Raw genomic sequence first — 13,018 nt, forward strand, 5'->3', positions numbered from 1 at the left:
TAATGCGCGGGAACAAATGGAAAACTGTTAATTGTATTAACCAATTACCAGTTGTAATGCTGCAACCAAAAGAATTCCTTTGTACCTCTGTAACCTTACATATCCTGTATGCATCGGGCTATAAAAAGCGGCCACATGCATCATTCAGGGCCCTCTTGTATGTTGTAAAACAGAGGGACCAAGTTCGAACTTGCATTAAAGATCCTTGCCGCTTGGCTTTGACTCCGGATTCTGGTGGACTTCTTCGGGGAATAAAGGGTCTGGGCATAACATGTTGTTGTTGATAATCAGCCGATCTATGCCTGAAGAAGATACTTTTTTTTGAAGAGACAGGGTCTCGCTCTGTTGCCCAGGCTGGAGTGCAGTGGCGCAATCCTGGCTCGCTGCAACCTCTGCCTCCTGGGTTCAAGCGATTCCTGTGCCTCAGCCTCCTGAGGAGCTGGGATTACAGGCATGCGCCACCACGCTCGCCTTATTTTTGTATTTTTAGCAGAGATGGGGTTTCGCCATGTTGGTCAGGCTGATTTCGAACTCCTGGCCTCAAGCAATCCACCTGCCTGGGCCTCCCAAAGTGCTGGGACTAGAGGCATAAGCCAGCCACCACACCTGGCCTGGAAGATACTCTTTTATCTCCTTACCTGTCAAGATCTAGCTCAGTTGTCGCCACCTCCAGGAAGCCCCAGAGGCTAAGTGGTATCTCTCCTTCCAGACTACTATCAGCTTTACCACTCACTGGCTGAGTGATTTGGGGCAAATTATTTAACCTGATTAGGCTTAGTTTCATCCTTTGTAAAATGGGAATAACAACAGAATCAGTCTTATAGGTTGAAAAGAGGATTTTATCCTTTGGGTTAAGGTCTGAGTTAAAAAAGAAAAAAAATAAAAAGAAATGAGGAGTTTAAATAAGGCAATCACATAAAAAGTATTCAGAACAGTGCTGAACAAACACCTCATAAATGATAGTGGTTACTTTAATCTGATGGCCTCCTGGCGTGAGTGTATGTACGTCAGGTCATCGTCTAGATCATTACTTAGTTATTGAACAGGCATGTCTGTAAAGTCTCAGGACCTTGACCAGTGCCTGGCATATAATGAGAGGTATCCCTGGCCACTACAAAGTCCTAAATTCAGAACTAATAGAGAAGCACCATTTCTACTGTCAATTATAAACTGAGAAAACTTACGAAGCCAAGAGACAGACTGGCAGGAAACTGTTCAAATACAAGAGCAGTCTGAAAAAATGTGTGAAAGACAGAATACAATAGGCTACTAAGAGAAGAAACAGCTCTAGTGCTAACTATAGGCCGCTGGCATCAGACACAGGCCTGGGTACAGGCTGTGACTGTCTCCTAGGAGTGTCCGCACTGAGGGGGCACAAGGCATTCACCACAGAGTGCCTATGATGACAGCAAAAACATGGACACTGTCTCAGTGATCAACAGCAAAAGAACACTCATGCAACCCTCTACCTCTGACATAAAATGTGGAGTGTCATGTGAGCATTAAATATACCACGACAGGCCTTTCAAACACCATGTACTCTAAGAGGGAATAAAAAGCTAATATAAAACTTTGTGGGTCGGGCACGGTGGCTCACGCCTGGAATCCCAGCAATTTGGGAGGCTGAGGTGGGTGGATCGCCTGAGGTCAGGAGCTCAAGACCGGCCTGGCCAACACAGTGAAACCTTAACTCTACTAAAAATACAAAAAATTGGCCGGGCGTGGTGGCTCACGCCTATAATCCCAGCACTTTACCTCGTCTCTACTAAAAATACAAAATATTAGCTTGGCGTGGTGGGTCACACCTGTAGTCCCAGCTCCTTGGGAGGCTGAGGCAGGAGAATTGCTTGAACCCGGGAGGCGGAGGTTGTGGTGAGCCAAGATCGTGCCACTGCACTCCAGCCTGGGCAACAAGAACGAAATTCCGTCTCAAAAAAAAAAGAAAAGAAAAGAAAAAACACTTTGTGGTGGACACTTTGGCAATATCTAACAAAATCCAAATTCCCCATCTAGAAATTCATTCTGTGCACACCACAGCCCATATGCAGGAGGCAGAACCTAAATGACCGTTACTAGAGGCTTAAATAAACTGCAGTGAATACAATGAAATGCTATGAAATCACTGAAATGAATGAGCTAGACACATGCAGCACCAAAAGCCCAGAAGGATTCAAGAAATACACATGTGAGGCCAGGCGCGGTGGCTCACACCTGGAATCCCAGCACTTCGGAAGGTCGAGACGAGCGGATCACCTGAGGTCAGGAGTTCGAGACCAGCCTGGCCAACATGGTGAAACCCCTGTCTCTATTAAAAATATAAAAATTAGCCTGGCGTGGTAGTGGAAGCCTGTAATCCCAGCTACTCGGGAGGCTGTGGCAGGAGAATCGCTTGAACTCGGGAGGCGGAGGTTCCGGTGAACGGAGGTTGCGGTGAGCCGAGATGGCACCACTGCACTCCAGCCTGGGTGACAGAGCAAGACTCTGTCTCAAATAGTGGGAAGGGAAGTGGAAGTGGAAGGGGAAGGGGAAGGGGAAAGGGAGGCCATGTGGAAGAAGGGAAGTTGTGGAACAGTACCTCATATACACGTATCCGTGTATGTGTGTGCTCGTACACAGGCACACAGACATGCACAAAAACATACATACACAGAAACAAATTCTAGAAGGATCTACCCCAAACTGTTCACAGTAGTTATCTCTGGAGGGGCAGGATTATGGGAGACTTTTTAAACTTTCTACATTATAAATCACTATTTTCTGCATTGTGTAAATATTTAACAACTATACATGACTTTGGTAATCTAAAAGAAAATAATGGAGATATTCCCACTTAAAATCTTATGAAGAATTCTAACACTGGAAAATGCTTATAAAGATTATAAAACCAAATATAAATTATACATAGAATTTACTATGTGAAAAAATACAATAAAAAATAGGCTGTTAGGAAATAGGCTAAAACTACTGAGATGTGGAATTGTGGGTAACTTCCTTTTTTCTTATTTGTGAAATTTTCTACAATGAGAAATCCTTTTATAATCACTAGCAATAAGCAATTTCAAAATGTCTACCTTGAACGAAGTAACAGCTTTGTCACCCAAAGAACACTAGGACCGGGACAATACCTTCAAGCAGATGTCCCTCAGCTGTGCTCTGACTTCGGCGACCAGCATCATATTCTTGCTGTTGACAAAATTCTCTTTGCACCAGTCCTGAATAGGAGACAGAATGATATCACAATCCACTCATTCACTATTTATTTGTTCATAGAGACGGAGTCTTGCTCTGTTCCCTGGGCTGGAGTGCAGTGATACCATCATAGCTCACCACAAACCAATCCTCCCACCTCGGCCTCCCAAATAGCTTCAACCACCGGCTCGTGCCACCATCCAGCTAACAAGCCTCTCATTTCTATAGAAAAAATATAACAACATTTTAGAACACAGTTGAATTCAGAGGAAAACTTCAGGTGCCAAAAGGAACGTAGGAAAATATCTTTCTATCAAAAAACATGAACTATAAGGAAAACTATTAGTAACTTAAACTAAAGAAAAACTTAAAGTTTCCCAGCTTGGGATAGTTGTCTCATCATACCCAGTATAACAGCAGAATCTCCAGAATAGATTTTAAAAGTTCTACAAGTCATTAAGAAACAGACCAACGACCCAGTAGAAAAATGGACAAAGGATATGAACAGACACAGAAAACAAAACAGAAATGCCCAATGTATGTAAGGCTTCTTCTTTCTTTTTTCTCTTTTTGGAGATAAGAGTCTCGCTCTGTCATCTAGGCTGGAGTGCAGTGGCACGATCTTGGCTCACCACAACCTCTGCCTCCCACGTTCAAATGATTCTCCTGCCTCAACCTCCCGAGTAGCTGGGATTACAGGTGTGTACAACCACGCCCGGCTAATTCTTGTATTTTTAGTAGAGACCGGCTTTTGCCATGTTGGCCAGGCTGCTCTGGAAGTCGTGGGCTCAAGTGACCCACCTGCCCCGGCCTCCCAAAGTGCTGGGATTACAAGCTGGAGACACTGTGCCTGGCCCTGGGCAAGTTTTTCAACTGCACGAAGCTTCATTTCCACGACTATGTTTCATGAATATAATAAAAGATAATAATAACAGTGCTCATTTCTTATAAGTACTGTACTGAATGATGAATGAGATCATACATCAAAAAGTGCTTAGCATGGGGCTTGGCACGGAGTAAGTACTCATTAATTGGTATGCGCTATCATTAGACATATTACTTTATTAAGTTCCAACGATGTTTTGATGGGTTGGGAGTCACTTAAGTCTTGCTGAGTTAAACACATTCAGAACAGAGACCGAAGCGACATTTCTTTGGTAACCTCCCAGTACTGAGGCATTTCCAAAATGATGTCCGGCTTTCTTTTGGTGATTCTTTAGATCATTCAGCCACAAAGGGAAAATGTACTTTTTGTACGGCTTCAGTAGAAAAAGGGAAGCACGCAGCAGAGACAAGCAGCTATCTCTGGAGAACAGGAGCAAGACAAGGCTCACCTTATTTCCACCCAGGTTTTTGAAGGTCCGATAGATATTGAGCAGGGTCATGTGATCCCCCTCGCTGGATATGAACTTCTTGCGGACCCCTTGCACTTCCTCTCGCCGGGAAGGAGGGTTGTGGAGGACGCTGTCCACAGACAGCAGGGAGACAATGGTCAGGATCTCCTCTGTACAGTGGAATTTGGGGGACATGAGGATGGTCTGCAAACCGAAATTTAAAATTGTGTAAACCCAGCCTTCTCCTAGCTTTAGAATGCACTATTTCTGTACATTGCTTTTGCAGCTTCCTTTCTAAGGAGTTAAAGGACAGGTATTTCTAAAACCATGGCTATGTACATTAGTGTTATTTCACTCTTTAATATTAAATAAAACAGGTGACTGCCTTCCCTACAGAGTTCCGAATTTCTTGTGGGTAGGGCTCTTGACTTCATATCTTTGAATCCCACACTGAACATCAACCAGGGCTATTTAAAAAACTAGGGATTGGTAATTATTTAACAGAAAAAGTGAGATTAATCGAGAAGCACTGGGTTAATGGTTCTACTTTGGGATGGCTGACTGTAATGCACAGGAAGGGGACTGAGGAGAGGGTATCATTTACTTTGGCAAATTTGGGTTCTAAAGGAAATGCCGCCATCTTTCTTCCAATTGGAGTCAGGGAAAGCTGGTCATCTTTATGTTCGAGAGCACCTAACAGGTCCAGCTGGGCAATGGCCGCCTGAATGTGATCTAAAGAAACGGAGACATAAAAAGGAGCCAAAAGTCCAAGAATGAAGTTGCAGCCAGTTCAGTATTTCTGGGAGCTTTTGATAACTCTACATCAAACAACAGCAAAACATCATAACCACCACTGCCCCCTTGACACACCTGTCAAAGAATGACATCACTGTCTTCAGTCCAATTCCCTTTTTTTTGTTGAGACGGAGTCTCGCTCTGTCACCCAGGCTGGAGGGCAGTGGTGCAATCTCGGCTCACTGCAAGCTCCGCCTCCCGGGTTCACGCCTTTCTCCTGCCTCAGCCTCCCAAGTAGCTGGGACTACAGGTGCCCGCCACCATGTCTGGCTAATTTTTTGTATTTTTAGTAGAGACAGGGTTTCACCATGTTAGCCAGGATGGTCTTGATCTCCTGACCTTGTGATCCACCCGCCTCAGCCTCCCAAAGTGCTGGGATTACAGCCGTGAGCCACTGTGCCTGGCCTCCCTTTTCTTTTTTGAGACAGAGTCTTGCTCTGTCACCCACGCTGAAGTGCAAATGTGTGATCTCAGCTCATTGCAGCCTCCACCTCCTGGGTCCCAGTGATTCTCCTGCCTCAGCCTCCTCTGTAGCTGGGACCACAGGCACATGCCACCACGCCTGGCTAATTTTTGTATTTTTAGTAGAGACGGGGTTTCACCATGTTGGCCAGGCTGGTCTCAAACTCTTGACCTCTGGTGATCCGCCTGCCTTGGCCTCCCAAAGTGCTAGGATTGTAAGTGGGAGCCACTGCGCCTGGCCTCGATTCCCTTTTTAAATGACCCGTAATTTAGCAATATGTGTGTAGATTTTGAATACACACATCAAAAGTGTAACTTTTGACCCAGCAATGCTACACTTACGAATTGCAATTGCAGATATACATCGCACAGAGACCATATCGCCAGAAGCAAACACATAACAGTGGAAATAGCAGTTGTCTCAGGGGCCAGCTGGGGAGGCTGGGAGACAAGGAGGGGTGAGAAGGACATTATCACTATTTACTATTTTATATTTTTTAAACTTTGAACCATGTAAATACATTACCTATTAAAGAATAAAAAAGCATTTCTAAGGATGCAGTAAATATATACATCCCAATAAGGAGTGATCTGTAAAATATATTAAATGAAAGAAAGCAGTGTGTTTCTCATTGCTTTTTTTTTTTTTTTTTGAGACCGGGTCNCAAAGTGTCAGGATTACAGGCATGAGCCACCGCGCCCAGCTGGTTTTCCAATTTATTGGCATATAGTTGCTCATAGTAGTCTCTAACGATCCTTTGAATTTCTGTGATATCAGTTGTAAGGTCTTTTTCATCTCTGATTTTACTTATTTGGGTCTTTTTTTCTTAGTCTGGCTAAAGGTTTGTCAATTTTGTTCTTTTCAAAAAATCAGCTTTTCATTTTGTTGATCTTCTGAATTTTTTAAATTGCAATTTCATTTATTTCTGCTCTTGCTCTTTATTATTTCTTTTCTTTTTGAGACGGAGTCTTGCTCTGTTGCCGAGGCTGGAGTGCAGTGGTACAATCCCAGCTCACTGCAACCTCCGCCTCCCAGGTTCAAGCGATTCTCCTGCCTCAGCCTCCCAAGTAGCTGGAAGTAAAGGCATGCGCCACCATGCCTGGCTAATTTTTGTATTTTTATTAGAGATGGGGTTTCACCATGTTGGCCAGGTTGGTTATGAACTCCTGACCTCAGGTGATCCACCTGCCTCAGCCTCCCGAGTAGCTGGGACTACAGGCGCCCGCCAGGTCGCCCGGCTAGTTTTTTGTATTTTTAGTAGAGACGGGGTTTCACCATGTTAGCCAGGATGGTCTCGATCTCCTGACCTCGTGATCCGCCCGCTTTGGCCTCCCAAAGTGCTGGGATTACAGGCATGAGCCACCGTGCCCGGCCTTCTCATTGCTTTTTTTAAAGCAATATTTACCAATTGAAGGATGGATAAATGCATTTTGGTTTATTCACAGAATAGAATAGCACTTAATGTGAAAAAGCATCAACACAAATAAACTATACAGAACAAGCTGAATGAAAACAGCTTACTCAAGAATAACATAAACTTATAAACAAAGAACAAACAGGTGGTTTAGGGATACAGACGCATAGAGTAAAACAATAAAGAAAAGCAAGGCAATTACAAACAAAATGTGGGAGTGGTTACCCCAAAGGAATGGAAGGAGGCAAGGGCAAGCGGGTGGCGGGGGTGCCCTGGGGGCTTCAACTGGGTACACAGGTGTTGGATTTTAATCATTCCTTATACCTTATGTATCTTCATTTGTTTGTAAGGATTTAGCAACGAAGGAAAAAAATCAAGCACAGAACAATGCTCAATGTTTGTTGCTGTTTATGGTTTAAAACATACTACAGGCTGGGCGCGGTAGCTCACGCCTATAATCCCAGCACTTTGGGAGACCGAGGCGGGTGGATCACAAGGTCAGGAGTTTGAGACCAGCCCGGCCAACATTGAGCTCAATCTATACTAAAAAATACAAAAGTTAGCCGGGTGTGGTGGTGCACACCTGTAGTCCCAGCTACTTGGGAGGCTGAGGTAGGAGAATCACTTGAACCTGGCAGGCAGAGGTTGCAGTGAGCTGGGATCGCACCACTGCACTCCAGCCTGGGCAACAGAGTGAGATCCTGTCTCAAAACAAAAAAACAAAACAAAACAAAACATACTACAGCGGGGGCTTGGTGGCTTAACACCTGTACTCCCAGCTACTCGGGAAGCTGATGTGGGAGAATCACCTGAGCCCGGGAGGTTGAGGCTGCAGTGAGCTGAGAATGTGCGGCTGCACTCCATCCTGGACAACCTGAGCAAGACCCTGTCTCAAAAATAACTAACTAACTAACTAAATACATACATACATACATACATACATACATGCATAAAATTAAACACACTACATATACTCACATATGCATACATTTGCTCTAGAAGTCTACTAGAAAATACTTCCAGTGGTGGTTCTAGGGGAAGAAAACGATGAACCTGAGGATTAGAGCAGGACTCTTGTACACCCATCAATTGCTGACTTTGTGTTTTCTTTCTTTCTTTTTTAAACCAATTGCATTACTTAAGAAAAGGGACGGGGGGAAGAAAAGGAAAATGGTGCATTGATGAGACGCCAGGTGCCAAAGCTACTATCATAAAGATTTCCAATTATGTTCTTCCACTGCAGAGAAATTACCAATGAACAGGAGACTGATCAAATTCCAGTTAAAGGCACAGAAATGTGATCTCTGCAGTCCCTGTGCTCAAAAAAGCACAATTTCATTACAGTTCTGTAGTATCCCAAGGACTCACATGATGACCTTCACTGGTTCCAGAGGTCAAAGAACCTTATTGATGGTGCTGACAGTACAGAATTTATCATTTCATAGCTAGGAGCACTGGCACATGCCTGTGGTCCCAGCTACTTGGAAGGCTGAGGTGGGAGGATCACTGGAGCCCAGGAGTTGGAGGCTGTGATGGAGCCTGTGGGTAGCCACTGCCCTTCCACCTGGGCCACACAGTGAGACCCTGTCTCTTTAAAAGTCAATCAATTTATCTATCATTTCATGATTTTGAGATGCTTCTTTAATACCTAATATTGTTATCCACAAAATTAAATAAAGGAGATGACCAAAATACTTTATTTTTTTGGAAGCGTCCATTTGTTGTTGTTTGTCTCCTCACCCACCTTCGGCAAAATTGTGGATTTCACTTACCTGGAGATGGCTTGGACACGAAGTCAAAGGTGAGCACATTTGGGACTTTCATTGCCAGAAGCTGAAGCATCACACTGGCCAGGTTACACCTGCGAAGAGCGTGAGACCAGGGTCATGACCTGATCCCTCTGCCTGTGAGTCATAACCACTCACGGAGGAGTGTGAGTCAAAACTCAGCTCTGGGCAAGCAGGAGAGATGTGGGGACAAATGGCAGCAGTGCAGGTGCCCACCTCTGGATCTCTGGCACGGTCATCTTATCAAACGTCTCAAACTCCTCCTCTGTGTAGAGCCGGTAACAGATGCCACTGTCCTCTCTGCCAGCCCTCCCTGTGCGCTGCCAAGCCTGCGTCTTCGATACTCGCTGCACTGCTAACACCTCAAGACCACTGTCTGGACGGAGAGTGAGCCCCATTAGTGCTTCATCACATGAACAAACTCTTTCTACAGTGTTCATAAAAAGAAGCACACCAGTGGTTCTTTCAGCAACACAGGGGTCCAGAAAACCTCAAGGCTAGCACAATGGACAGCGCAAAACCAGGATGCTCCGCAGCGGTTTGGCCCTAGTGAAACAAGGCTTTGCAATAAGCCCAGTGTGAAATCTGTCACGAAAACGTCAGAAAAAACTCACGCATGCAGCAAGGGGCCAGAAGAGTTTCCGAGGTCTTGCCCTAGATGGTAGGACGGCCAACCCCTCCCGTTTGCTTGGGACAGAGGGTTTCCTGGGATGTGGGATTTTGGGTGCTAAAACTGGGACAGTTTCAGCAAACGAAGATGGTGGTCACACTATCAATCAATGACTCCGAAATTCAATGCCTCAAATCACTTGAGTGCTTTATCCTCCCTCCCAGTTCTGCTGTAAGACAGAAATAATGTGATGTCTGTTTTCTAGCAGTAAATGAGGTTCATTTTCTTCATAAAGGTGTATTCTTAGCCAGGCACTGGAGACCCAAGTTCTTTCTTTCACCTACATCATCTCAAAAAGATACACCTGTGGAAGTCAGGACCCTCAAATGTTTGCTAGAGCATTTCAGCTCAATAATTGGGAGCAATAATTTCAGTGGCCTCCAATCCTCTGTGGAATAAAATGAAGTATCAAACAGACTTGAGTCAAGATGACCTTAAGGTAGCTTCCCACTGCACCTTCTTAGGAGAAGCCAGTGCTCCTTCCATGCCTCAGCCCAGCCAGGGGATCCGGTTCCTTCCTAGGAAACCTGGGAGCTCAAACCAGCCATATATATATATATATATATATAGTTTCTGATGACAGCCTGATTGACACCCAGCTGTTCCTGGCGTTACAGCCGACTTCTGATGGGGTACTAGACCCTCTGCTCAGGTCCCAGACCCTGTGTGCCCAAGTTTGCTCAACCTGGGCTCTTCTTGCCTGCCTCTACTTCCTGTCTCACATAATCCGCCTCAGGACTCCTTTGTGGACCTGGAGTGTAGATATCTCACTCATGGCGCCTGCCACCCGAATTTGTTAGTTACAAACATGAAACACTCAGGGGAAAACTGCGGGACTACAGTTTCAGTGGCTGCTCACTAGACACAGGAGAGACATTCATGAACTACAAATTCTCACCAGGGTTATACTTCTTTGCTTTAACCATGCCCGTGTCAACTACATATTTTATTCCTGTAATGGTTATGGAGGTTTCAGCGATGTTGGTTGAAATGATCACTTTGCGATAGCCCTAAAAGGAGGAAGAAAACCAAAAAGCCGCATTGACACACGGATGATTCAGAAGTCTTCAAACATATTCTCACCATTGATTTCCACAAGTCACTCAGGACCACGAAAAGATGACTCCATTATTAATGGCAGTCATTAGTATGAATGGTTGGTCATTCAACTAGGCGGGGGAAGGGACGCTGCAGTCTTAAAGGTCAATTTGAGGCAATGAGATGTAGCGGAACAAGCACAGGAATCAGAAGCAAGTAGATGTGGGTTGGAATCGTGGCCCCGCCAGTGACTTACTATGCGCTCCTTGAGCAAGTGTGACTTCTCCTCTTGGGGCCTCGCGATCCCCATGGGATCATCACCGGCCTTGCCGGTTCCCATGAGGATGAGAGACAGTGGATATCAATGCTAGCACAGTGCCTGGCACGGCAAAGGCACACAATAAATGCCACTATGGACAAATGCAATTCATGAGGGTCCTCATTCACCTTGCAGCTTTGGTTTATACTCTCCCTCATCCCAACAACTGTCTCCCTGCTCCCATCACAGGAGCGCCGTATGTGTCACCGTGCATTGTACTCCTGCACCTCCTCAATGTGCTCATCTGGTACCTGGGTAGCCCATCCCATACACCTTATCTGGAGCCTGGTAATAGGTACACAGACCTCACTGGTGGATCCGTCTGGGTGCCCAGAATAGGGCTGGAGAGAAGAGGTGGTGCACTCACCTTTGGGGCCCCTTGGAAGACTCGCAGCTGCTGCGCATAGGGCAGGGAGGCATACAGCGGAAGGACCAGCATCGCAGGGCAGCCGTCTGGGAGGTGCTTTGCAATGTCTCGGCAGGTCTTGCTCATGGCTTCGATCTCCTCCTGCCCAGTGAGGAACACCAGGATGTCCTGTGAAGGAGGGGCTTCCTGTAAAAAACGTAGAGTGGGTTTACTAGGCATTGAGAGAATTGCAGCTTGCACAGAAAAAGACAATGGTGATTGATGATGTTTCCCAGAGTTATTTTTCTTAACTATGGAAATGTAAACAAGCCTAAAAGTTGATGTCTAGCTTGGAGAGAACCCTGACCAGCAGTGCATAAAATGGTAACAGGCTGGGTGTGATGGCTCACACCTGTAAACCTAGCACTTTGGGAGGCCGAGGCGGGAGGACTGTTTGAGGCCAGGAGTTTGTGACCAGCCTGGGCAACACAGCAAGATCCCATCTCTACAAAACATTTGTTTTTAATTGGTCAGGGGTGGTGGCACATGCCTATAGCTCCAGCTGCTTGCCACTGCACTCCAGCCTGGGCGACAAAACGAGACCCTGACTCAAAAACATAAAAAACAAAACTAATATATAGGAGTTAGCCAGCTATGTTTATAGGCCAAGTGATGAAATTCTGAAGGAAAATCATCAGACTGTTTTTTCTAACAAGAACAATACCATGAAAAGCATAATCAGGCAAGCAAATAAAATCTGCATGAGGCTTCCTTCCTTTTGTAAGCATCTTGAAAGATGAGGCTGACAAAACAGAAGGCAACTTGGGGAAATCCTAATCCATGGAAATGAACAGATGCAGCCACGCTGGAAAAGGAGCCTTTAATGAACGATGCCGTCAAAAGCGCTTTCACACGCCCCCAAACATACACTATATACTTACACGACTGCTTGAGCTGTTGAGGTTAATGGGGTTCCTCACTTTCAAAGGGAACAACACCCAAGTGTGAATGACATACCTCATGCCCTGATTTTTCTTTGATTTCTGATCAGATATATTAATTTGCTTGATGTAAAGTGCTTGACACTGTGGGAGGACAAGGCGGGCAGATCACCTGAAGTCAGGAGTTCGAGACCAGCTTGACCAACATGGTGAAACCCTGTCTCTACTAAAAATACAAAAATTAGCTGGGGGTGGTAGTGGGTGCCTGTAATCCCAGCTCCTCAGGAGGCTGACGCAAGAGAATTGCCTGAACCTGGGAGGTGGAGGTTGCAGTGAGCCCAGATTGCACCACTGCACTCCAGCTTGGCCAACAGAACGAGACTTTCTCTCAAAATAAAATAAATAAAATAAAATAAAATTAAATTAAATAGGGCCAGGTGCAGTGGCTCACGCCTGTAATCCCAGCACTTCAGGAGGCCGAGGCGGGTGGATTACAAGGTCAGGAGATCAAGACCATGCTGGCTAACACAGTGAAACCCGTCTCTACTAAAAATACAAAAAATTAGGTAGGCGTGGTGGCATACGCCTGTAATCCCAGCTACTCGGAAGGCTGAGGCAGGAGAATCGCTTGAACGTGGGAGGCGGAGGTTGCAGTGAGCCGAGATCACGCCATTGCACTCCAGCCTGGGTGACACAGCGAGACTCCATCTCAAAAAAAAATA

The 13,018-nt window shown here is 45.5% G+C and overlaps 1 protein-coding gene across 5 annotated transcripts in view; it reads right to left on the reverse strand.

Annotated features, from left to right (window-relative positions):
* The window catches only part of DHX33 (DEAH-box helicase 33), a 34,247-nt gene that overhangs the window by 5,918 nt on the left and 15,311 nt on the right, over positions 1-13,018 (reverse strand). For 4 of the 5 annotated variants that reach the window (XM_017850588.1, XM_017850587.1, XM_017850591.1 and 1 more), the window contains 7 exons: positions 11,377-11,562; positions 10,551-10,662; positions 9,199-9,358; positions 8,968-9,056; positions 5,128-5,255; positions 4,524-4,727; positions 3,126-3,212 (listed from right to left, as the gene is read on the reverse strand). In XM_017850588.1, coding sequence (XP_017706077.1) covers positions 3,126-3,212; positions 4,524-4,727; positions 5,128-5,255; positions 8,968-9,056; positions 9,199-9,358; positions 10,551-10,662; positions 11,377-11,562 — 966 coding nt within the window. Of the gene's footprint in view, positions 1-3,071; positions 3,213-4,523; positions 4,728-5,127; positions 5,256-8,967; positions 9,057-9,198; positions 9,359-10,550; positions 10,663-11,376; positions 11,563-13,018 lie in introns of all 5 variants that reach the window. The other variant, XM_017850589.1, reaches the window with a different exon arrangement.

Source organism: Rhinopithecus bieti, unplaced genomic scaffold (genome assembly GCF_001698545.2).
Source record: "Rhinopithecus bieti isolate Rb0 unplaced genomic scaffold, ASM169854v2 scaffold_32008, whole genome shotgun sequence".
Lineage (NCBI taxonomy): Eukaryota > Metazoa > Chordata > Mammalia > Primates > Cercopithecidae > Rhinopithecus > Rhinopithecus bieti.